This window comes from Hyperolius riggenbachi, chromosome 5, assembly GCF_040937935.1.
Source record: "Hyperolius riggenbachi isolate aHypRig1 chromosome 5, aHypRig1.pri, whole genome shotgun sequence".
Taxonomy (NCBI): domain Eukaryota; kingdom Metazoa; phylum Chordata; class Amphibia; order Anura; family Hyperoliidae; genus Hyperolius; species Hyperolius riggenbachi.
This window is the reverse complement of record NC_090650.1, coordinates 404,768,586-404,795,679: the sequence shown is the minus strand read 5'-3', so window position 1 is coordinate 404,795,679 and position 27,094 is coordinate 404,768,586. Positions and strand designations below refer to the sequence as shown.

The 27,094-nt window shown below is 43.5% G+C and overlaps 1 protein-coding gene across 1 annotated transcript in view; it reads left to right on the top strand.

Annotated features, from left to right (window-relative positions):
• CSMD3 (CUB and Sushi multiple domains 3) overlaps window positions 1–27,094 on the top strand; it is a 1,539,978-nt gene that overhangs the window by 994,355 nt on the left and 518,529 nt on the right. Inside the window, exon 24 of the mRNA XM_068237930.1 lies at window positions 2,738–2,907. Coding sequence (XP_068094031.1) covers window positions 2,738–2,907 — 170 coding nt within the window. The remainder of the gene's footprint in view (window positions 1–2,737; window positions 2,908–27,094) is intronic.

The following is a 27,094-nucleotide window of genomic DNA, read 5'->3' as shown; positions in this document are numbered from 1 at the left end:
GCAATTCTGCAGTAAGTACCAACTTACTATTACTGCTATAGACATGGGATTTTTTTTTTATTTTTATTTTTTTTAAAGACAGAGCTTGTATTTTTTTTTGCAATCAACTATTAATAAAGTGGACCTGAACTCTTGCACAGGACAGAAGAAAAACAGAGAGAAATGCACCCTGTATGTATTGAGAGAGTTTAGCATCTCTAATTCCCACTCATCAGAGTCAATGTTAAAAATAGGCCCAGCTAAAAACAATACCATACCCCATATTGTACACTTACCATAAACTCTGTACTAATGTGGAAATACGGTAATTAAAACCCATTTAAGACAAAGAACATACTTAACTCAATGTAACAGAGTTAATAACTGAATAAAGAAGTATAAGGGATCTACTTTAAGGGACCAGCCACACTATAAGCTTGTGATTGATTAGCGCTTTCTGAGCACTTTTTAAAAACCACTCCCATTCACTTTTATTAAAATTGCGGTTTTAATGAAAGTAAATGGGAGCGTTTTTTAAAAAACGCTCCAAAAGTTCTAATCAATCACAAGCTTATAGTGTGGCTGGTCCCTTAAAGTAGATTTATGCATCCTGCAAGGCTAGGAGTTTGTTTTTTTTCTGGTTGCTAAGAATTCTGGTTAACTGAGTTCTGGATAAGATTTTAAGCATAGTTATGCAGCTTGGAAGTGGACCAGTCAAATGCAGCAATTGCATACATTTATCATACAATTTACATCAACTCAGAATTAAAAGCATTTTATTGGCCTTAATCAAGGCCAAACGTGTACAAAAATGAAAAAGGCCAGTTCTACAAATAAAAAATACCACTAATAAACCTAGATAAGTGCTCTACAGATGGACACACCTAGATTAGCCGATATATATGAATATCAGCCAATATATATAAATATCAGCCAATCTAGGTCTGTCCATCTGTAGAGCACTTATCTAGGTCTATTAGTGGTATTTAAGCAGAGGCCGTACCCACTGGTGGAGTAGCGCTCCAGGGGTTGTTTTAATAAATTGTGTAAAAAGTGGAGGAGAGTGCATTAGCCACTAAGTTTATCAAACAAACCAACCATTAACCACTTCACCACTGAGGGGTTTTACGTCTTGAACACCAGAGCAATGTTCACCTTTTAGCGCTCCCTCCATTCATTCGTCTATAACGTTATTATTACTTATCACAATGAAATGAACTATATCTTGTTTTTTTCTCCACCAATTAGGCTTTCTTTAGGTGGGACATTATGCCAAGAATTATTTTATTCTAAATGTGTTTTAATGGGAAAATAGGAAAAAATGTGGGAAAAAATTATTATTTTTCAGTTTTCGCCCATTATAGTTTTTAAATAATGCATGCTACTGTAATTAAAACCCATGAAATGTATTTGCACATTTATCCCGGTTATAAAACCATTTAAATTATGTCCCTATCACAATGTTTGGTGCCAATATTTTATTGGGAAATAAAGGTGCATTTTTTCAGTTTTGCATCCATCCCTAATTACAAGCCCGTAGTTTATAAAGTAACAGTGTTATACCCTCTTGACATAAATATTTAAAAAGTTCAGTCCCTAAGGTAACTATTTATGTTTTTTTTTATTGTATATATATATATTTTTAATTACAAAAAAAAGAAAAATGGGAGTGTGGGAGGTAATGAGTTAATTTATTGTGGAAAACTAATGTATTTGTATATGTAAAATGCTTTAGGGTGTAGTTTTACTATTTGGCCACAAGATGGCCACAGTGAGTTTGTTTACATGTGCCTGTAAGCGTCCGGAAGGACGCTTACAGGAAGCAGTATGAGGCTGGGAAAATCACAATGATAGCGCTGTTTCTATTAGAAGCAGCAGATCATTGCGGGGGCTTAGATCAATGGATGGAATGGATTTTCTCGTTCATTGATCTCCGGGAGAGCGGGCGGCGGCGTGCACGAACGGCGGGAGCGCGGACAGCGGCGGTAGCGCGGAAGGTACGGATTTCTCCGTCCCTTGGTTTTTTATGGGGGAAAAAAGGGACGGAGAAATTCGTACCACGGGGGGTAAAGTGGTTAAAGTCAGCAGGCTTTTAATCAAGAATACCGACTAGTGATCACGAGTAACTCGAGATCATTAGTCGGGTAATGAGTGCAATCACGAGTGCATTTGTGATTTCTATTTGTGATCGAGGGCCGATCACTAATGCTGATTATGATCTTGTGATCGCAAAAAACGACTCGTGATCACGAGGTCATGACGAGCACCTCTGCCTGTAAGGACAGGAAATAATGGAGATTCTTACAGATGGTGACGCAGATATCCAAAAGGCCCATCAAAAAGGTCCAAACACCACTCCACACAAAAGCATAAGGTTTCATAGCACTAGCGCTTTAGCAATTAGCGGGAATCACCCCCTAATCGCTTAAGTGTGAATGGGCCCAAACGGAAGCTAAATATACATGTACAGTTGTTCTTTCTTTATAAATAGATATATTATTTACAGTGAAGTCATCTTACAGATGTCATGCACATTACCTCTCTTCTTCGTTCATTCTTCTTCAGGGATTTGTTTATCCCCTTTGATTAGACTGTTGTACTCCTACTAAGGATATTAAAAGTGCCAGTTTAAAGGGATCAGTTTAGTAATTATGTTAATGTGCTTAGTTCTGTTTTACAGTTTCACTGGGAAAAGCAGGGGATGAAGTGCAGTGCCACCTATTAAAATGTCTCCTTTCACTCTGTGTTCTCTCTGCAGCTGAGTGTGGAGCATCTGCCACCAACAATGAAGGGATTCTGCTGTCTCCGAATTACCCGCTGAACTATGAAAATAACCATGAATGTATTTACAGCATTCAAGTGCAAGCTGGGAAAGGAATCAATATCTCCGCCAGGACATTTCACTTAGCGCAAGGAGACGTTCTCAAAGTAGGTTCTTCGGGGAATAAAGAAATGTATATTCATGCTCTTGAAATATTATTATTTTTTCCTCGTTTATTTAAGAACTCGTTTTCAAAGCTATTGCTTGAAACTATTGAAAAAGAACTACCGTTATTATGAGATTCACGGCTGGCTTCACTTAGTTGTGTTCATCTAAAATGTATTTGTGCCGGCTGGAACCCGGCTGTGCTTATTGTTGTGTTTAGAAAGTTGTGATCCAGAACTAAGCAGAATTTTTTTAGCACTTTTTCTGGAACACACCCTTTACTACCTGCGGGGTATGGGGCTGTCTGAATAACTTTTCATTGAATGCTAACTTGGTACAACTGTACACTTTCTGCTCCAGGGGCAGCAAGGGGACCAGCAAGGGGATGCAACCGCAGGGGGCCCTGTGGGGGGGGAGAAGTTTACTTCCCCTGTCCTGAGAGATTGACAACTAAGGGCACGGAGAGAAAAAGCATTCTGCTCTCTGCACAATTGTTCTAATGACTTAATCTGCTCATCCACTGATAACGAATCATACAAAGTTTTATAGACAAAGATTTGTAGAGAGTTCCTATTCAGTGTGCAGCAGGGCCTTGTTTACAGCCCCCAGCCTCTGTACCCCTCCCCAAGTGCTGTGCACTGCAGTGATGCTGGAGGAGTCTGCAGACCCAGTTCTGCTCCATCAGAGATGGACAGAATAAGTGTAATAAGCAGAGACTGGGAGTACAACTTGTCTGTTGTTTAGGGGTTTGTTTCAAAACTCACACAATTTTCATAGATTGATGCAGATGGAACAGTTAAAGGGGCATAAGGAGCATGTTATTTAAAAAATGGGGCACATTAAAAGAGCAAGCTGCCCCAGCACCCACTATTTTATTGGGTTCCTTTTTTAACAGGGCAATGGCAGTTAAGATTAGGAATTGGCGGCGGAAGGGGTTAAGGTTAGGAACCATCTGAGAGGTTAAGGTTAGGCACTACCAGAAGGGTTAAGATTAGGCACCATGGGGGGATATGTTTAAGCACCTCCAGAGAGAGGTTTAGGTCAGGCACCACCAGGGCTATTAGGATTAGGCACCACCAGGGGGATAGTAGGGTTAGGCATTGGTAGAAGGAGGGTTCTGTATGAGAGTATGGTTAGATCATAGAAAATGTCCCTAAAAAATACTGATATTTTACTATATATTAATTACTAGAATATCAGTAATTTTTCCAGTATTCTACTATCGGTTATTTCCTGCACCAGCGTACCTTGATGCAGATGTCCCATAGAAAGTACTCTTTGGAAAGTCAGTCACCTGACTCATGAATCTGTACACAAAGTGTAGAGCTACAAAAAAAAAATGGGAAATGACTATCTGCTCAGAGTATTTCCCTGACACCACCCACTTCCTTCCTCAGATTCCTTCCATGGGCAGAGTCAGCTCTGTGATCACAGGAAGAGTGTGGCTGGTGCTTTCTTACACCTTTTCCCTGCATACCTTCTGTGGGTAATGAGTGGTTTTGGGGTGGGGCTTGGACTTCTTATAGACTGCTGTTAAGTTCATCCAAGCGGTATGGCATTAGCACAGGAAGTATACTGGCGGTATGGCATTAGCACAGGAAGTAAACCCAGTTCCCCAGGTAATAAAATACATGATGTAACAATATGCAATGAACCCAACTTTGTGCATTGCAAGTTATGATATATTGCTGACAAATGCATCATTAAAAACACAAGTGTTAACTAGGGCTTTAGGGATTAACAGCTGTTAACGGCTAAAACCAGATAAAATACTGTACAAGGGGTTATTCTAAATATGTTAATGCATTCTACTGTTTGTCACTACAGTGCCTCTTTAAATTGCATTGCTTTACAGCCATGAATATACACAGAAATTTCCACACAGGCAACTAATTGTGGAAGCAACCCCCTCCCCATCCTTCCTTCAGTTAATGCCTTTGTTTATCATGAAATGTTTTCAATATAAATACTTACCATAGCTAGGAGCCTGAAGCCATTTTTAAAGTTCTTGCTTAAACTAAGGTAAAACAAATAATTCTTCTCTTGAGAGAAGTCCTAGTTTTCTAAAACATTCTGCTGAGCTTATCTGATTACAAATATACATAGCTGTCTTCTGGGACTAAATGATACAGTAAGTGAACTTGTGAATGGAGGTTCACCTTATCTGACCCCACAACACAAACAGAAACATTGATGTTAGTGTATACCTGAAATGCCTCATAGGAAGATCGGAGGCAATGGCTATTACCACCACTAGATTCTCCAGTATGAATTCCTACCTGGCTGATCACATTCAGCAATGTTACAAAAATAATACTATCCCCCTTCCCTTAATATATCCAACATTAAAGTACACCTGAATCCATAAAAATAACCTGTCAGGGGAAAAAACATGACACAATTACTTACCTTATTAGGATTTCCCTCACCATCATATCGGGCACTCCTGCTCCCCCACTCTTCTGTAATTACACATCTCAATTTCTGCACGTGCACGGTAATTGCACTGACCCTCTACCTACTTCGGGGTCAGCACCAACTTCTGTAATACATTCGTTACATCCGTTCTTTAGTGTAGAGCAGTGGACAGGCTGTAATGCTCCTGATTGCCACAAGAGGGGGCACAAGCGCAATATTTGTACCACTCATACACTAGAAGGAGATTCAAAATGTATCCATATACCCGGCTCTGCCTGCGGTCGCGCTTCACAGCTCTCCTGCTGCGTAGTGAGAGCTGCAACACAGGCGGTAACTATGCCTCTAGCAAGGACGAAAGAGTAGGCAGGGAAGAGAGCATAGAGATGGTGAAGGAGATAAACTGCCTCTTCCTCTCCACTGCTTCGACGTTCTGTCAGAAGTCGAAGATCATGGAATGGCAGAGCGGGGGCACCAGGGGGCAAATGATGGTGAGGTTTGTGCTGTGACTCAGTCACAGCACTTGCAGCACAGAAAAACACTGTTATTTTAAACACAGCATGCAGTTCTGGGGTACTTTAAGGCAAAGTGAAAAGGCAAGTCAGGTCAGAAATGCCGTTTTCCGATTTCTGAGGAGAGTTTTTTGGTCATCTTTGCATTCTCTGATTGGCCAAATACCTCCAAGTTGACTCTGCATATTCTGATTCGGCCAATGCTTCTGAGTTCTGAAATTGGGCTAAAACTACTGAGTTTCCATAATGCGGTATTTCTGCAGAAATCCAATTTCCGTTTTCATTGGATACAGAGAAAGCATTCAATAGGGTTCACTGGCCGTTTCGAACACAGGTCTTATTCAAATTCGGTCTCATTGGACACATACTGTACATCAGCCCATCATGGCATTGTATACGAATCCCACAGCTTCGGTGACTCATTCTGGATTTAAATCAAAGCCATGCGGTATCACAAATGGGACATGCCAGGGGTGTCCCTTGTCTACGATAATCTTTGTTCTAGTAATGGAAACGTTGGCAGAACTAATGAGATATAACTCCAACATTTTAGGAATTTAAGTGGGTAGTGATAACCATGAACTTTGACAGTTAACTGCAAGCAAGCAGAAAAGCATTTGGCAACTTCCTGCAGCACTTCCTGTTGTTTGATTTTTGCGTTATGTTTTGACCCCTGCATTTTGACCCCTGATCCTGAATGCTTCACGTAAAGTCCAGGCAAAAACAGGACAATGGGAAACTATGCGATGAAGCATGGCATTTTGTGAAAGTGGTATCATAGTGTTTGAGTAATGTGCACCATGGGACCATTGTTTAACGTAACTAGTGTTGGGCGAACAGTGTTCGCCACTGTTCGGGTTCTGCAGAACATCACCCTGTTCGGGTGATGTTCGAGTTCGGCCGAACACCTGACGGTGCTCGGCCAAACCGTTCGGCCATATGGCCGAACTAAGAGCGCATGGCCGAACGTTCCCCGAACGTTCGGCTAGCGCTGTGATTGGCCGAACGGGTCACGTGGTTCGGACCCGAACGCGCTCTGATTGGCCGAACTGTCACGTGGTTCGGGTAAATAAATACCCGAACCACGTCATATCTCCGCCATTTGTCTGTGGGTTTAGCTTTGGGTAGGCAGGCAGGGTAGTTCGCGCTCCAGCCACGCTAGCCAGGGTCCCCCCCAGTCATTGTGTGTCGCTGCTGGGAATAGTAGTACACCGCTCGCTCAGCATTCTGTTTACTGCCACTCTGTGTACCTCGCTCAGCCACACTATATAGCATTCTGTTTACTGCCACTCTGTGTCTGCTGGGAATAGTAGTACACCGCTTGCTCAGCCACACTATATAGCATTCTGTTTACTGCCACTCTGTGTACCTCGCTCAGCCACACTATATAGCATTCTGTTTACTGCCACTCTGTGTCTGCTGGGAATAGTGGTACACCGCTCGCTCAGCCACACTATATAGCATTCTGTTCACTGTTCTGTGTCTGCTTGGAATAGTGGTACACCGCTCGTTCAGCCACACTATATAGCATTCTGTGTACTGTTCTGTGTCTGCTGGGAACAGTAGTACACCGCTCGTTCAGCCACACTATATAGCATTCTGTGTACTGTTCTGTGTCTGCTGGGAACAGTAGTACACCGCTCGCTCAGCCACACTATATAGCATTCTGTTCACTGTTCTGTGTCTGCTGGGAATAGTGGTACACCGCTCGCTCAGCCACACTATATAGCATTCTGTTCACTGTTCTGTGTCTGCTGGGAATAGTGGTACACCGCTCGCTCAGCCACACTATATAGCATTCTGTTTACTGTTCTGTGTCTGCTGGGAATAGTGGTACACCGCTCGCTCATCCACACTATATAGCATTCTGTTCACTGTTCTGTGTCTGCTGGGAATAGTGGTACACCGCTCGCTCAGCCACACTATATAGCATTCTGTTCACTGTTCTGTGTCTGCTGGGAATAGTGGTACACCGCTCGCTCAGCCACACTATATAGCATTCTGTTCACTGTTCTGTGTCTGCTGGGAATAGTGGTACACCGCTCGCTCAGCCACACTATATAGCATTCTGTTTACTGTTCTGTGTCTGCTGGGAACAGTAGTACACCGCTCGCTCAGCCAGAGTATATAGCATTGTGTTTACTGCCACTCTGTGTACACCGCTCAGCCAGACTATATACCATTGTTTACTGACACTCTGTGTACACCACTCAGCCACACTATATACCATTGTTTACTGACACTCTGTGTACACCGCTCAGCCAGACTATATACCATTGTTTACTGCCACTCTGATTCTGCTGGGAACAGTAGTACACCGCTCGCTCAGCCAGACTATATACCATTGTTTACTGACACTCTGTGTACACCGCTCAGCCAGACTATATACCATTGTTTACTGCCACTCTGATTCTGCTGGGAACAGTAGTACACCGCTCGCTCAGCCAGACTATATAGCATTGTGTTTACTGCCACTCTGTGTACACCGCTCAGCCACACTATATAGCATTGCGTACTCTGCCAGTCAGTGTGTATATTGCTGGGATCAGTAATACTCCACTCACCGTCAACCACTATATGAGCTCAACATGAGTTCCCCAGAGACCTCCGCTGTGAGCAGCACTCCCAACAACAGCAACAGCCAACGCCCCACGCAAGCTATAACATCCACCCCAGCAGCCAGTGGTCAGCAGCAGCCCTCCCCGGAGGAGAACGTTGTGTCCATCAGTCCGTCGCCAGAGCGATTAATGAGGGCTGCCATTGAGGAGATGATGGGGCCTGATGTGGAGGAGGAGGTCTGGCTCAGGCCAGCATCCCAAGTTAATGTTGAGGACGATGAGGGGTCTGTGTCTGGGGATGTTGGGGTGGCAGAGGTGGTGGGTGGGTCAGACTCAGGAGAAGAGTTGTATGATGAGGATGATGATCGGGACCATCTGTATGTGCCTCAGAGTCCGACCCCGGAAAACATGTTGTATCGTGTGTTTAGGTACTAAAATCTGCGTTCCCTCCCAGTAGTGTTGGGCGAACAGTGTTTGCCACTGTTTGGGTTCTGCAGAACATCACCCTGTTCGGGGTGACTATATAGCAGACTATATAGCATTGTGTTTAATGCCACTCTGTGTACACGGCTCAGCCACACTATATAGCATTGTGTTTACTTCCACTCTGTGTCTGCTGGGAACAGTAGTACACCGCTCACCCGCCACTGTATAGCATTGTGCTCTGTGTCACTGCTGACAATAGTGGTACACCGCTCACCCACCACTGTATAGCATTTCTGTACTGCCACTGTACTGCTGCCAGTCAGCGTGTACTTTAAGGATAAGTGAAATGAGGAAGAAATCCGGTGAAAGAGGGAGGGGCAAGGGAAGAGGTGTTTCCCCTGACGGTTCACGTACAGGCCACAGGGGAGCACCCAAGAAAACCCACTCAATACTGCCCATGTTGTCCAGGACAACAACCCTCACAGATCCAAAAGAACAGGACCAGATAATTACTTGGATGACCTCTCAAGCGTCCAGCAGTGGGTTAAGCAGCACCAGCACATCACGCACGAGGTCCAAGTCCTCAGCCAGTTAAAGTCTGGGCTTTCTTTGAAGACTGCACTGAGGATGTTACCATGGCGATTTGCAAGGTGTGCAAGACCCGCCTGAGCAGGGGGAAAAGTATTAACAACCTCTCCACCACCAGCATGAGCCGCCACATTCTATCCAAACATCCCACTCTGTGGGCAAACGCGGCAGGACAGGGTACCACCAGCAACACTGCCTCCCTTGGGTTCACCAGACTCACCACCAGACCCGCCTCAGCAGCAGCAGTAGCCCAGCCATTGCGTGGTTCACAACATTCACAAACATCAGACGATGCTGACACTGTCACTTTCCGGACTAGTGCTCTTGAGGTCTCCCAGTGTTCATCAAACACAACAACCAACAGCCCTTCGGTGTGCAGCGCTACGGTTGAGTTGTCTGTTTCTGAGATGTTTGAGCACAAGAGGAAATTGCCAGCAAATGACCCCCGGGCCGTGGCAGTAACAGCCAGCCAGCATAGCCAAGCTTCTGGCCTGCGAAATGCTGCCATATCGAGTGGTGGAGACAAACAGCTTCAAGGGCATGATGTCAGTGGCCATCCCACGTTACGTGGTTCCCAGCCGCTACCACTTTGCGCGCTCTGCAGTGCCTGAGTTGCATGAGCACGTGGTCAGCTAAATAACCCGAAGCTTGAAGAATGCCGTTGCCTGCAAGGTTCACCTCACCACTGACACCTGGACGAGTGCGTTCGGCCAGGGTCGATACATCTCCCTTACCGCGCACTGGGTGAACCTTGTGGAGCCTGGCAGCGATTCCTCACCTGCTACGGCGCGGGTGTTGCCCACGCCGCAAACAGCTGGATAACAACAGCAGCACCTACCTCTCTGACTCCTTCTCCTCCAACGCATCTCAAAGCTGTACCTCATCCGGAAATGCTAACCCAGCACCAGCAGCAGTAGGATCGTGGAAGCAGTGCAGCACAGCTGTTGGCATGCGTCAGCAAGCGTTGCTGAAGCTGATCTGCCTTGGGGATAAGCAGCACACAGGGGAGGAAATTTGGAGGGGAATAAAGGAACAGACGGATTTGTGGCTGGCACCGCTGGACCTGAAACCGGGCATGAAGCTAGACACCTGGCACGAACTGGCAATGTACGCAATAGAGGTGCTGGCTTGCCCGGCAGCCAGCGTTATGTCGGAACGCTGTTTCAGTGCTGCCGGAGGCATCATCACAGATCGGCGTATCCGCCTCTCCACAGAAAATGCAGACCGTCTGACTCAAATTAAAATGAATCAATCCTGGATTGGAAACGACTACGCAACACTCCTGGACCCCAACCAAGTAACATGACCGATGAACATCTGGGATGGTTTAGCGTTTCCGGTCCCTGTTTATTGAACCTCTCATCTGTATTACATTTATGACTGCATGGCGGCAAAAAGCATTGCTGCTATATCCGCACGCTTTTTGTCCTCATGCAAGGCCTGGGTTGTTGTGTCTCACAAAGCGTGGCCTTCTCCTCCTGCGCCTCCTCCTGTTCCATCACGTGTGCTGCTGCTGCTGCTGGGTTACCGTTGCCGCGTGGTCCCTGTTTATTGAACCTCTTATCTTTATTACATTTATGACTACATGGCGGTACAAAGCATGCTATCCGCACGCTTTTTGTCCTCATGCAAGGCCTGGGTTGTTGTGTCTCACAAAGCGTGGCCTTCTCCTCCTGCGCCTCCTCCTGTTCCATCACGTGTGCTGCTGCTGGGTTAGCGTTGCCGCGTGGTCCCTGTTTATTGAACCACTTATCTTTATTACATTTATGACTGCATGGTGGTACAAAGCATGCTATCCGCACGCTTCTTGTCCTCATGCAAGGCCTGGGTTGTTGTGTCTCAAAGCGTGGCCTTCTCCTCCTGCGCCACCCTCCTCCTGTTCCATCACGTGTGCTGCTGCTGGGTTAGCATTACCGGTCCCTTTTCCTGGAACCTCTTATATGTATTACATTTATGACTGCATGCCGACAAAAAGCATGTTACCTGTGCAAAGAAAACAGACATTTCCCGCATTTAAAAGACAGTTTTCCCTTTGAAACTTTAAAATCGATTTTCTCAAAAACTATAAGCTCTTTTTGCTAAATTTTTTTTTCCTCTTGTACCCACTCCCAAGGTGCACATACCCTGTAAATTTGGGGTATGTAGCATATAAGGAGGCTTTACAAAGCACAAAAGTTCGGGTCCCCATTGACTTCCATTATGTTCGGAGTTCGGGTCGAACACCCGAACATCGCGGCCATGTTCGGCCTGTTCGGCCCGAACCCGAACATCTAGATGTTCGCCCAACACTAAACGTAACTTAGATGTCTGTGTGAACTGGCCCTAACGTTTTTGCTAAGTGCTGATCCCCAGTGAGCAAATCACAAAGTTTCTTAATAAGTATGGCCCTTGGTTAATGAGCAGGTTAAGTAGACTTCTATGATGAGTTAAACAGATGTAGCTGTACTGTAGTACAAATCCCAATAGTGAGTCTTCTAGCATCTCCTATTCATTTTTATTTATTTATTTTTATGATAAAAATCCAAGGCTTTTGGGATAGCCTCTTAGGGACAATGAGCTATTGAACTTTTCTCCTCATGTCTAGTTCCTTCCCAGCTGTCAGGATTATAAGTGCGCTGTCACAGTCAGACAGAGGTTTTATGAGGTGTCATGGAAAGAATAAGCAATAAATAGTACCCACTGGATAGGGACTGGGTGTAATATCAATACATTATTAACCTCTATAACTAAAATAGTAAAATTATAAGCAAGAGGAGTAAAATAAATAAATAAAAAAAATAAACAACCCCCCCCCCCCCCCCCACACACACACACACACACACACACACACCTATAGGCTTTTCATTTATCTGGCCAAACTACAGGTACTTCACAGTCGCTATAATTTTAGTATAGTAGGTATCCATGATCAGAGTAATCTCACTGCTTTGGCTTATTCTAAAAGACCTTGTTGTTCAGTCACTATTCAGTAGTGTTCAACTCTTTGCGACGCCATGGACCACAGCATGCTAGTCCCCTCTATCTTCTACTGCCTCTCGAAGCTTTTCCAAGTTCATGTTTGTTGCTTCCATGATACTATATAGACATATCCTTCTCTGCCATCCCCTCCTCCTTTAGCCCTCGATCTTTCCCAGTCCCAGGGTCTTCTCCAATTCCTATTGTTGCCCATATGAAATTCACTTTTTCTGCTGAGTTTTCTCCTAGGAGATCATTTTTATACTTCTATCTAAAATAACTTTTCATCACTTTGCAATTGAAAAAGTACCAAAAAGTATGTGAAAAGGTACTTGATGGTGTCTTAAAGAACATTTTATTAGTACGTTTAAAAATATTGCCTAGGAGAAAACGCAGGAGAAAACAAGTAATTGCATATGGACCAGCATGTCCAAAGTATTTCAGATTCATCTTCAGCATTGCTCCTTCCAGTTAACAATCAGGGTTAATTTATTTATGGATTGACTAATTGGATCTTCTTGCAGTCCAAGGGACTGACCTTAGGGGATTTTAACTGTATCCTTAAAGTCCTCCAGTCAAGCAGTGAATAATATAGTAGAGTTAAGCAGATATTAGATGTCATTTTGGACATGGACTGTTTAATTAATTCTCCCAGATGATGAATAAGAAACCCAGTTTCTCTGTTGAATGATTCTCAGTATGGTTTAGTCAAAATGCATTTACAAACCCAAGTACTGCTTGACTAGTTTTTTCAGGAACAGTTGACTTCAAGTTCGGCGCCATTCCAAGTTCATTTCAAAAGCAATTTATCTTGTGGTGTCTTCTATTGTTCTGCTGTCATACCCCAAGGCAAGATGATCTTTCCAATTCATTTTAAGTGCTAAGACTATATTTATAAATGAAGTTAAAATTGAACACATAAATTAATTCTTAAATTGTCTTACCAAGCACAGATCAGTTATATGCTGAATGCTCTTTACTGTTACTATGTGATTTATTTATTACATAAAAATTATTTTTGTTTCCAACTCCAAACATTTTTTGTATGGAGATTATACACACAAATAATTAATCAGGTTAAACATGAGTTCAGTTTTGTTAAGAACACCATTGGATACTCTTAAGTAAATATTTGGTTGTACATTGGCCTCAATTTGCTAAGCTTGTCTCCTGTCTTTAATAACGTTTCTAGAGTTACAGTATCACCATGGTGATAAGGCATGTAGTATTTCAGGAAACATTTTACCTCAGGCAAACCTAAAGTTAACTCTTCTGTCTTTAAGTTAAGGTGAGATCTCTAAAGTTAACTCTCCAATCCTTAAAATAATTCCAGAATTCTAAAGTTAAAGACAGGCTGTTAATTAACTACAGAGGAGGTAACTTAACTACAGAGGAGGTAACGTAACTACAGAGGAGGTAGAATGAAGAGATAAGATAACTCTCTCACTGTGGTGGCAAGTTTTCTCTTGCCTTATCTCCAGCATGATCTTAGTGAATTGAGGCAACTGTGATACAGCATAATTGTGCTCTACATTGTAATGGTGTCTGAGAACATCAATACATAAAAGGAGATATATATATAGAAAATATTAATGAATACAATTTCCATCTAAAGGTGGTATCACGTCCAGGTGTTGTCTCTTACGAAAAAAAACATTTTTTTTCATGATAATTAGTCATAAAATAAACGTGTTTCTAAAAGCCTGTAATCTGCTTATTTATACAGTTACATAGTCAATTTTGTGATAGCAGTACAATGCAAAAAATTATGCAGATACAGGTTGTATGCTGCCATCAACCCTTTAACATCCACAAATGGAATATTTTTTTTGACAACGCTAGAGAGAGGCAATGCAGAAAAGGTCGGCACTGCAGATGACTTATTGTGGGAATATTATGCTTTAACAGTAATTGCAAAAGCATGAGTTTTATGCATAAAACAAAAAGTGGAGGTGGGCAGCAGAGGGGTGGTGGGTGCAGGGCACTTGTAGACTGATGACCGTTTCACGCAAAATGGCACTTCTACGGAGGCTTGAATATTTTTTGAAGAAGTGCACACATTTTAACCTCAGCCAGCAGAACTCATTGCTCTGCCAAATGAGGTCATGCAGAGCGGGCAGGGGTTGGTTATAGTTACCTGTTAAGGATGCTGCACCGGCTTCTTCTTTTCATCCACCTGCTGCAGCACTGCACACCTGGCATTCTCTTCTGATGTCCAATGACATGCTATTGCGTCCAATCAGGGCTCAGAGGATTGTGTCAGTGGTGCTGCACCACCCGGTGGTGGCTGAGGGGAACCTTTTGGCTCTGTCAGGTTTTAACTGCTTACTTTTGTTCGCTTTTGTGGTCCTTTAAAAACTAGGATTGGCAATATTCTTTCTTAGAATCTTCCAACACACCATGTTGAGTTCCAGCCATGTCAGCCAAGAGCTGGAAGCTGACCAGGCTCACCAAAACTAGCTAAAGAATGAAAAATTTAGCCTTATTTGATAAATCTGTATAAGGGCATTGAAAGAGAGATGGACAACAGCATAAATCTACAGAGCCAACCTGCCTCGTGTCAGCAAACCAGCTTGCTGGTGGGTTGTGATATGGTAGAGCAGGAGATTTGTAGCATACAGTTGACAATAATGTTGCTGTTCATATCTGAGTTTCCTATAAACCCGGATAATGCCAAAGATTTTCAGCACCATTACTTGTGGAGAGAGTCAGGGAGCTTTGTTCCACATTGCACTTCATGTGACTCTGTTTCCTCCTTCCTAGCTTGAAGGTTGAAGCATCAGAATAGAAATAACAATATAACAATATATATTTTATTGATGCAAAAATGGGGGACAAAAAGAGGCTAAAAACAATTAAAACATCATATGGCATGGGGACATAAAAATAACAAACTGCCCTTATACAACAAAAATGGGAAACAGTGTTTTAACCCTAAAGATATAGCAGATTAGTTTGCAGACTTCTACACCACATTATACAATTTAAAAACAGATAATGAATCAAATCAACCTACACAAAAAGAGATAAATTCCTTCCTTGATCAAGTGAACCTACTTTAAATATCACAAGAAGATGCAGTTACACTTCAAGCTTCTATCACCTCCCTAGAAGTCCTAGAAGCTATTAACACATTAAAAATTAACAAAGCCCCTGGCCCAGACGGGTTAAGTAGTGAATACTACAAAACTTATTCAGGAATTCTAATACCCTTTCTCACTCAGACTTTTTATCAAGCTATATTATCTACATCCTTCCCAGCCGAAATGCTTCAAGCCACTATTACAACTATACATAAATCAGGGAAAGAGCCCAACCTCCCTGCAAATTATTGGCCAATCTCCCTATTAAACACAGACCTAAAAATCTTTTTAAAAATATTGGCTAGGAGACTAATTAATATCCTGCCCATTCTGATTAAAAATGATGAAGTAGGCTTCGTAAAAAGCCGACACACTGCAGATGGTACCAGGAAAGTCTTAAATCTGATATTCAAGGCTGAAAAGTGTTGAAGGCCTTCTCTGCTTCTCACTTTGGATGCAGTGAAGGCCTTTGATAGAGTCAACAGGCTGTACTTAAGGTCAATTTTAAATAAGTACAACTTCCCAACTTTTTTCCATAGTCCCCTCTGCCAAAGTTCTCGCTGCCGGTCTCTTATCTAAGTAATTTAGTATCACAAATGGAACAAGGCAAGGCTGCCCCTTGTCTCCACTCATTTTTGACCTTGTAATGGAACCACTGGCGGAAAAACCTGGGAACCCTCCCAGGTACAATATTTAGGTATCCAGTAAACAAACCACACCACAAAATTGTACTCAAAGAATTATATTCTGTTAGATAAAAATGTAGAAGACTTATGTAAGAGCTATAAACATATATCAATTTCCTGGACGGGTAGAATAGCGGCCGTCAAAATGCTCATATTGCCCATTATACTTTACCAATTTAGAAATCTCCCCATAACCATACCTTCATACTTTTTCACTTAAATCCAAAAGGCTATTACCGATTTTATCTGGCAAAACCATAAGCCATGTATAAATAAACACACTGTGGGACTTCCTACTGCTAAAGGTGGAATGGGAGTTCCGGATATCAAACAATATTATTTTGCTACGATACTTGATCAAGCCAAATTTTGGTTAACACCCTCAGCATCCAAAAACAAAGCATGGATCCAATTAGAACAACATAATATTGGTTACAGTTTAAAAGACATATTCCTCCGGACGGTAGTAACCTTTAAAACCCGGTCCCCAGCAATTCAAGCTTCATGGTTGGCATTAAAACGGTTTGCCTCCACACAAAAGCCTTCTGACTCAATCACGCTACATCAATGCCCCCTAATATGGCTAAACTCTCTAATTGACAATTTAAACATAACTAAATGGGCTGATTATGGGTTAATCGATATAGAATAATATCATTAAATATAATATGATTAAAAAATCACCCACAGATATTTGATACCAATGTCTAAAACAGATTCACAAGCGTAATCATAAATATATATTATCATGGGAAAAGGACCTGGGAAAAGAGTTCTCCCAAGAGCAATGGAACAAATTTTTTTACACGTCTAATCACAATTTACACTGTACAGCACATTGGGAAACTTCTCAAAAAATACTGTTAAGATGGTACTTGACTCCTGATAAACTATCAAAATATGATCAATCTACGTCTAACACATGCTGGAGAACACGTAAGTCAACGGGTACGTTTATCCACATTTGGTGGCTTTGCCCCAAAATTATGCCTCTACGGAATCAAACAATTCAGCTAATTTATGATATCACAGGTGTTCATTTACCCTGCAAACCTGAGACCCTATTGTGAAAATCAGAATCAGAATCATTTATTTCGCCAAGCATAACAGGGTTATACCCGGAATTGGATTTGGCACGATACATCGCTCAAAAAAGAAAGAAGACATACATATTGCTCCATTTAGATATTAGTATGATTCCATTGCATCTGAAAACTCTAATCTTACATATTCTCCTTGCTGTTAAGATCCCCATTTCCAGAAACTGGAAAAAAGATAACTGTCCGAATAGCATACAAGTAATTACTATAGTACAGCAAAACTGTATATTATGAACACATGTATGCTAGAACTTGTAAAGTAAAAATCTTCCTAGAATATTGGAAATTCTGGCTCGAGTGGTACTCCACATATAAAAACAATCTCCAAACCCATTAAGCAATTGTTTAGATCTTATAGAGATATACTGATTCTAATACTTAGAGATATAATGGACCCTCTCCGACTCTATATAACTTGCCAACCCCCACAATCATCAAGGATTATTCCTTACCGGACTCTTAGACCCAACCTACATACTAATTTGTCTACTCCATTGTATAATTGTATATCACTTTCAATTTCATGCCTATTATATTACTATTAGTGTTGTTGTTACTTTACGATAGATAGTAGAATTAGACATCCAATTGTCTAGTTTCTCTCATATGCTAAAATATTTCTTTGCATCAGAGTTGTAAAGTTGTATGTACTAATGTATGACAAGTGTTTGAAGTTCAACTGTATGTTATCTTCTGTTTACAAAATTAAAAAAAAAATTAGTTAAAAAATAACAAATTGCATACCTGTATATACTCACATATAAGCAGACCCACATATAAGCCAAAGTACCCACTTTTCCCTCACAAACCAGGAAAAAAAAGTGACTGACTCTTGTATAAGCACCCTCCCCTGTATAGCCCCCTCCACGGTAGTCAGATGTGCCCCCAGTACAAGTCATTCCCTCTCTTCATAGCCAGATGTGCTCCAAGGATGATACAGCTGTGTCTCAAGATGCCACTAGATGATGTCAGATATGAGAAACTGCAATTGCCACACAGGAAGAATCCCTGATCGCTGCACCGCTGACACGTTGATTGCACACCATGCTCAACAAGCCAGGTAACATGGGTAGTCTTTAGCAGCACACCTTGCAAACCATGTTGCAGGAGATACAGGGCACGGACACAGCTGGCAAGAGCAGAATCACTAGTGCAAGATCCTTACACTCCTCTGCTAGTAACAAACTCTGCCCCCCCCCATCCGTTCTGCTCCACTGGCTCACATATAAGCCAAAGAGGTAACTTTTCAGCACATTTTTGTGCTGAAAAATTAGGCTTATACGCGAGTATATAAGTTATAAGAGAGAATTAATAACAGGCTCAACTCATAAAAATAAACCAAATAAGGTGAGCACAGCCCACTCTGAAAATGGAGTATAAAGTGCAATATGCAAGTACAATTGTGAAAACTCATATGGGGGAACAAAAAAGCACCTGTACAAAAAGCATGGCAGGAGTATAATCACCACCTGTAACCAACCAAGAAAGTAATGCAAAGAGCTAAGTGATAAGCAGAGGGAGAGTAGTAAGGTACAAGTGTCCAGTGACATGCCGAGGTGAGTGGAACCAGGAGAGGTGTCTTGCAGATGAAGGAACGCTTAACAAGAGGTGAGTAGATCATAGAGCGAGCCCGCATCCCCAAGTGTGCCAAGTCAGGTGAAGCACAACCTGGAATGCAGCTTCACGACTTTCTCCACAAGTGACGGAGCTGAACTGCTTGAGACGGCATTACTGAATTCAAACAGCAACACTAGTTGACAAGAACATCTCTGGAATTGATGCAATAGTGGAATCCATGTAACAACGTAATTAAACTGTTTTGAGGGCAAAGAGAGGAACAATATACATTTTGAATTTCTAATAAAATGCACATTTAGGTGTATCCATATTTAATTGTTTGAACAATTCCTCATTTTCTAAGTTAGGAGGTTTTCCTAAGGCAAAAACAAAAAGAGGTTTCAATTAGACAGCATTTAGTGTTTAGAAATGTTGCTGCTTCTGTAATACTGCAAGAAACCTCTTCATTTCAAATATTCAAATGGGGGTGAGAAAGAAATGCTCTCTTACAAGTGCAAATAAGCATTCAAGTAATGATGAGAAAATAGGACTGTATTGTATGTTGATGACAAGTGGTGTCAAGGTCTCCTCAACATAAATTATTGTTTCATCCACCTAAGGTAAATGGATTACAGATAACACATACCTATAGACTAGCCGACCTAAACAATTAACATTTGCATAATGAGTTCAATTGCATTTTGTTGACTTGTGTAGCAGTCTGGGTATTTCTTCCTCACCTCATTTAACCTGATTTAGACTAAAGAAATGTCTTGTGATAGAGCACAAAACTAGTGCTCGGCTAAACATGCCTTAGTTTGTCTTTGGATGATATTATTATCTAGTATTTATATAGCGCTGGCAGTGCTGTACAAAGTTTATTGTCTTGTCACTTAACTTTCCCTCAGAGCAGGGGGGTAGCAATAGCCATAGTCGCCATAGCAGTTGCTATTAGAGATGGGCCAAACGGGTCGCCGGAGAACGGTTCCAGGCGAAGTTTGGTGCTTCGCGTTTGCCTGGACCAGGCGAACTTTTGCGGAAGTTCGATTCACCCTATAATGCACTATGAGGGTCAACTTTGACCCTCTGCATCACAGTCAGCAGGCACATTGTAGCCATTCAGGCTACACTAAGCCCTGGAGCCCCACCCCCCCTTATATAAGGCAGGCTGCGGCGGCCATTAGCCTCACTCGTGTGCCTGCTAGAGACAGACTAGGGACAGCTGCTGCAGACTTGTTCTTCTAGGGACAGATTAGTTAGGTTCTTGGCTGCTTAGCTTGCTCCTGGCTGATTATTATTGCTTTTATAGCACCCCTCAACAGCTCTTTTCAGAGCTCATCCTGTACTTTTTTTTTCTGTGTGTCAAACTGACACTTTTGTTGCATGCACAGCCTTGCTAATTTATAGTGTGTGTGCCACTGCCAGCAGCCCAGCACATTCAGTGACTACCTGTGTGTGTGACAGGGAGCTGCACATTGTACTGCCCAGTACTGCATATACCCAGTACCTGTTGTGTTTACTTAACGCACCTCATCACTGCATATACCTAACTTTGTGTTGAGTGAACCCAGCTCACTGCATCTAACTACCTGTTGTGTTGAGTAAACCCACCTCACTGCATCTAAGTACCTTTACTGTTCAGTGAACCCATCTCACTGCATCTAAGTAGCTGTTGTGTTGAGTGAACCCACCTCACTGCATCTAAGTACCTTTACTGTTCAGTGAACCTACCTCACTGCATCTAAGTACCTTTACTGTTCAGTGAACCTACCTCACTGCATCTAACTACCTGTTGTGTTGAGTGAACCCACCTCACTGCATCTAAGTACCTTTACTGTTCAGTGAACCCACCTCACTGCATCTAACTACCTGTTGTGTTGAGTGAACCCACCTCACTGCATCTAAGTACCTTTACTGTTCAGTGAACCCACCTCACTGCATCTAACTACCTGTTGTGTTGAGTGAACCCACCTCACTGCATCTAAGTAGCTTTACTGTTCAGTGAAACCACCTCACTGCATCTAACTACCTGTTGTGTTAAGTGAACCCACCTCACTGCATCTAAGTACCTTTACTGTTCAGTGAACCCACCTCACTGCATCTAAGTACTTTTACTGTTCAGTGGTCAGACCAAATTTGATCAGCTGGACAGTCACTGTTGTTCTATCATTGAGCTACCACAGCCCGGCGACCATATGGGCTTGAAAACTGCCACGGCCTACACTCTAGCCACGGTGTGCAACAGTCCAGCACGGCCGTCACTACGCAAACAGCTTTTTGCAGTGTGTTACACAGTGAGTTTGGTGTGTCAGTGTGAAGCAGAACTCTAATTACACTCCCTGATTGATGCAAGATGTTTGAAAGCACTTTAGGCCTGCAATTCAGCATTCAATGTGATTTCTGCCCTTAAAACGTTGCTTTGCGTCACATCCAGATTTTCTCCCGGGAATTTGGGCATGTATCCCACTCCGCCATGCCCCCCTCCAGGTGTTAGACCCCTTGAAGCATCTTTTCCATCACTTTTGTGGCCAGCGTAATTTTTTTCTATTTTTTCAAAGTTCGCATCCCCATTGAAGTCTATTGCGGTTCGTGAACCTTTCCGCGAACCGAACCTTCCGCGAAGGTTTGTGAACCGAAAATCGGAGGTTTGGCCCATCTCTAGTTGCTATGGGGTCCTGAAGCAGAGTGGGCCCAAGCGGTACTTCATACAATCACAATTAAAGCGTATCCAAGATGAAAAACGAACTATAACAAGTAACTTGTCTATATGTCTTATCTAAAGTCCTCCTCCTCCTGCCCAGGCTGAGCTCCCATGAGCCCTTGCTACTGCCAAAGCTCTCTGAAAACCTGTGGGTGTGGTTTATTTAGTTTATAGGGAATTAGAGTATTAAAACAAAAACAAAAAAGTATTTGGCTTGAGGAATGCCCTATAAACTATAGGAAAGGAACACAATTATGCAATGAGTAAAAGTTCACCTCGGATCCACTTTAACTTTATTGTGTTCCTCCTTACTTTGTCTCAGTACCCATGGGCTATATGCAGTGTAGATTGCATGAGAATGTAAATGATCAAATCAACTTATATCGATAGGCTAGAAGCATTGCTCAAGAGTGCCTGCATCTGATGGCCCCATGAATGTTTTGCTATGGGGCCACCTTAATCTCTAGCTATGCCACTCAGTGCTGGGCCGAAATTACGCATTCGCGTAATTATGCATCGAAATTCACTACAAATGCACCGTAAGCGTTACGTGTAAGGTTACGGTATTACACGTAATTAATTACGCGTAGACCGTAGGTTACGTTATTACGCGTAACAAATTACGCGTAAGACAGTAAACTCCTATTGAAATTACACAGTCTGCCGTAATCGCGTAATATTACGCTCCCGTATAATATAAAAAAAGCCGCCGACTTTAAGGGTTAATAGCAAAGCCCCCTTAATTGCTGAGAGCCTCAAATTTGGAGAATATATTAAGGAGATCAGAAGGAATAAGAGGAAAAAATTTTTTTTCAAAAAGACCTTATTGTTTTTGATACAATCGATGTTAAAGTTTTAAAGAAAAAAATATATATATAAAAACATCTGCCGACTTTAACGGTTAATAGCAAAGCCTGCTTAAAATTTAGGAACACCAAATTCCCAGGGTATATTAAGGGGATCAGTGGGAATAAAAAGAAAACATTTTTTTTCAAAAAGACCTTATAGTTTTTGAGAAAATCGATTTTTAAGTTTCAAGGGCAAAAATGTCTTTTAAATGCGGAAAATGTCAGGTTTTTTTTGCACAGGTAACAATAGTGTATTATTTTCATAGATTCCCCCAAGTGGGAAAAGTTTTATTTACTTCGTTATGAGTGTGGGAAATATAAAAAAAAAACGACGTGCGGTCCCGCCTCCCAGACCTCTTTAACCCCTTGTCCCCCATGCAGGCTGGGATAGCCAGAATGCGGAGCACCGGCCGCGTGGGGCTCCGCACCCTGACTATACCAGCCCGCATGGTCCATGGATTGGGGGGTCTCGGAAGGGGAGGGGCAGCCAAGCTTTCCCCTCCCCCTCCGAGCCCTTGTCCAATCCAAGGACAAGGGGCTCTTCTCCACCTCCGATGGGCGGTGGAGGTGGAGGCCGTGATTTCCTGGGGGGGGTTCATGGTGGCATCTGGGAGTCCCCTTTAAAAAGGGGTCCCCCAGATGCCCACCCCCCCTCCCTGGATAAATGAGTATAGGGGTACTTGTACCTCTTACCCATTTCCTTTAAGAGTTAAAAGTAAATAAACACACAAACACTTAGAAAAAGTATTTTAATTGAACAAAAAACATAACCACGAAAAAAGTCCTTTGATATTCTTAATTAACCATTAATACTTACCTGTCCCTTTAAATAAATGATCCCTCGAAATAGCCTCGGAAATGTTCTATCAGTTACAATGTAACAAAGTTATTACAATGTAACAACTTTGTTACATTGTAACTACGCCGCACCCGACGTCACTCGCCGCTCAGCCGCCGCATACACTTACGCGTCCGTGCAGGACGCTAAGTCCCCGCCGGCCCCCGCTGTCCACCCCGCCCACATCTGTCACCCACATGTCACCCACATGTGGGTGACATGTGGGTGACATGTGGGAGAGGCGGGGAGGGCAGCGGGAGCCGGCGGGGACTTAGCGTCCTGCACGGACCCGACAGAGCTCTGAGCTATATAGCTCAGAGCTCTCTAAGCATCTTTGAATTTGGGCTCCAAGGAGCCCCATTGGTCCTTAGCAGACCAATGGGGTTCCTTCTGATTTGAAGGAACCCCATTGGTCTGCTAAGGACCAATGGGGCTCCTTGGAGCCCAAATTCAAAGATGCTTAGAGAGCTCTGAGCTATATAGCTCAGAGCTCTGTCGGGTCCGTGCAGGACGCTAAGTCCCCGCCGGCTCCCGCTGCCTTCCCCGCCTCTCCCACATGTCACCCACATGTCACCCACATGTGGGTGACATGTGGGTGACAGATGTGGGTGGGGTGGACAGCGGGGGCTGGCGGGGACTTAGCGTCCTGCAGGGACGCGTAAGTGTATGCGGTGGCTGAGCGGCGAGTGACGTCGGGTGCGGCGTAGTTACAATGTATATTTGTAGTACATATAAGACAGTCCGTGCACTGCGTCCTTAAATCACATAATTTATTTCAGGTTGTTACCAGCAGGTATAAGCATCATGGTATACAGGTTCACAGCATGAAAGAAGCGGAAGGATCTGACCTGTATTCCGGACGGGTGCGGAGGTGTGACCAGGGGGTGAGAGGACGGCACAACAGCCGTTTCGCGCCGGTATGGCGCTTGCTCGCGTGCGTGTGTCCTTGGGCAATGGCGGCGTGTACGGACTTCCGTAATGTAAACAGGAAGCCCCGCCCATCACGCTCGTCATTGGCCCTTGGAACTGTGATGTGATAGTGATCGGGCTGAGGAGGAGGGGACTGGCCACGTCGTGTGGCGTGAATGACAGTGGGGGCTGTTCCCTGTGGAGCCAATGAATGTGAAGGAGGGGGAGGATCGCCTCGTTACGGCGAATGAAACATTTATGTGCTACGTAAACAACTTTGTGTGGCCACAAATCCAGTGGCTAGCAAACTGTGACATGCTGGAAAATTTATCAATACATATTGACATAAAGGGAAACTCAAACTAAGTGCCATTGAAAAGGTTAACATTGTGAAAAGGTGCATTCCGCTCCATTCTGTATACATTCTTATGGTCATGTCTATACCCCATGAGTTCCTTTTTATTCGCTGACATAAAGAAATTTCCTTTCCTTCACCTTTATTTAATTTGTTTGTTTAAAAAGAAGAAACCACCTCATTTCCCAATCTAAAATCAACATGCTGATGGAGGAAGGCATGTAGAGAAGGACACAAAATACATGGGGGAAACCCCTGGAATTAAAGGGCTGCATTCAACCCCAACTGTCCCACAAACCCTATCAGGGGCTGTCCTAGCTCCCACCCATGCATTTCCTCTTCCCGGAATGTCAGGGTTGGGGCCAGAATGGCAGGAGATGTGCTCCCCCAATGCTCACTAAAAGGAGCAAGCTGGGAGCATCATACGCAAAAGGGAGAACAAGAAGACCACAGGGTCCTCAGGAGTTGGTGGCCCCCAGCGACTCACATAGGATCCCCCAGGGGTAGGACAGGGGTGCATCGGGTACGACAGTGCATGTAAGGAGGAGTTCATGCATCGGGGGGGACAATCACTAGGGCAATTCCATTTCCCCTCCGTGATGTCTCTCCCTCCCTCTATGCAGGAAAAGTGTCGTTGCCACCAAAATATTGGTGGCAAATTCTGTCCACCTATCTCGTCCATATACTGCACCTGCCGCCCAAATTACCTACATTCAGTCCAAGTCCCCTGGATGGGTGCCCGTGCATCGCGGGGCGCCACCCTCGAGTACAAACCCAAAACGGGAGCAGTTGTGGCATAAGAAGAGTGGAGATCTGAGAGAGAGAGCAGCTTGTGTGGGAGAACAAAGAGATGAGAAGGGAGGAGGGACAGGCAGGAAGGGAATAGGGCAGGACTTAAAGGGGCACCCCTGTCTAGGTCAAAAATTAAAGAAGCAGGATCAGATGGTGGAGAGGCGGGTGGGGAAGAGCAGGGAAAAAAGGGGAGGAAAGAGAAGAAACCCAGTAGGAGGAGGGGAAGGGGGGGGGGGAAACATAAGCACAAGTTCCCCCACTGGGGCACACACAGTCCCCAATGCGGGACCGCCCTGTGCCCTAAGGGCTCCCGCTGCCTTCCCCGCCTCTCCCACATGTCACCCACATGTCACCCACATGTGGGTGACATGTGGGTGACAGATGTGGGTGGGGTGGACAGCGGGGGTCGGCGGGGACTTAGCGTCCTGCACGGACGCGTAAGTGTATGCGGTGGCTGAGCGGCGAGTGACATCGGGTGCGGCGTAGTTACAATGTAACAAAGTTGTTACATTGTAATAACTTTGTTACATTGTAACTGATAGAACATTTCCGAGGCTATTTCGAGGGATCATTTATTTAAAGGGACAGGTAAGTATTAATGGTTAATTAAGAATATTGATGGACTTTTTTCGTGGTTATGTTTTTTGTTCAATTAAAATACTTTTTCTAAGTGTTTGTGTGTTTATTTACTTTTAACTCTTAATGGAAATGGGTAAGAGGTACAAGTACCCCTATACTCATTTCTCCTGGGAGGGGGGGTGGGCATCTGGGGGACCCCTTTTTAAAGAGGACTCCAAGATGCCACCATGAACCCACCTCCCCCCAGGAAATCGAGGCCTCCACCTCTACCGCCCATCGGAGGTGGAGAAGAGCCCCTTGTCCTTGGATTGGACAAGGGCTCGGAGGGGGAGGGGAAAGCTTGGCTGCCCCTCCCCTTCTGAGACCCCCCAATCCATGGACCATGCGGGCTGGTATAGTCAGGGTGCGGAGCCCCACGCGGCCGGTGCTCCGCATTCTGGCTATCCCAGCCTGCATGGGGGACAAGGGGTTAAAGAGGTCTGGGAGGGGGACCCCACGTCGTTTTTCTTTACATTTCTCACACTCAGAACGAAGTAAGTAAAACTCTTCCCACTTGAGGGAATCTATGAAAATAATACACTATTGTTACCTGTGCAAAAAAAACTGACATTTTCCGCATTTAAAAGACATTTTTGCCCTTGAAATTTAAAAATCGATTTTTTCAAACCCTATAAGGTCTTTTTGAAAAAAAAAAATTCCTCTTATTCCCACTGATCCCCTTAATATACCCTGGGAATTTGGTGTTCCTAAATTTTAAGCAGGCTTTGCTATTAACCGTTAAATTCGGCAGGTTTTTAAATGTATATATTTTTCCTTTGAAACTTTAACATCGATTTTCTCAAAAACTATAAGGTCTTTTTGAAAAAAAATTTTTCCTCTTATTCCTTCTGATCTCCTTAATATATTCTCCAAATTTGAGGCTCTCAGCAATTAAGGGGGCTTTGCTATTAACCCTTAAAGTCGGCGGCTACCTAACATTGATCCATGCGTCAACTTTTCCGCTTGGGAGCATTGCCTTACGCATTCATTGCTAGTAGGAATTTATACGTAAGGCAATAACGTAACAACCTGCATTACAGTATTCTTACGCGTAATTGCGTAAGGGCCATGCGTAATTACAGACATGAACCGTAGATAAATGTCTACGCCGTAAGCGTAATTCCGTAATGCGTAATAGCGTAAAATTACGCGTAATGATCCGTAAGCGTAGTTTTTTCCATTACGCCCAGCACTAATGCCACTGCCTCAGAAGGGCTCACAATGTTATTCCTACCATACTCATATGTC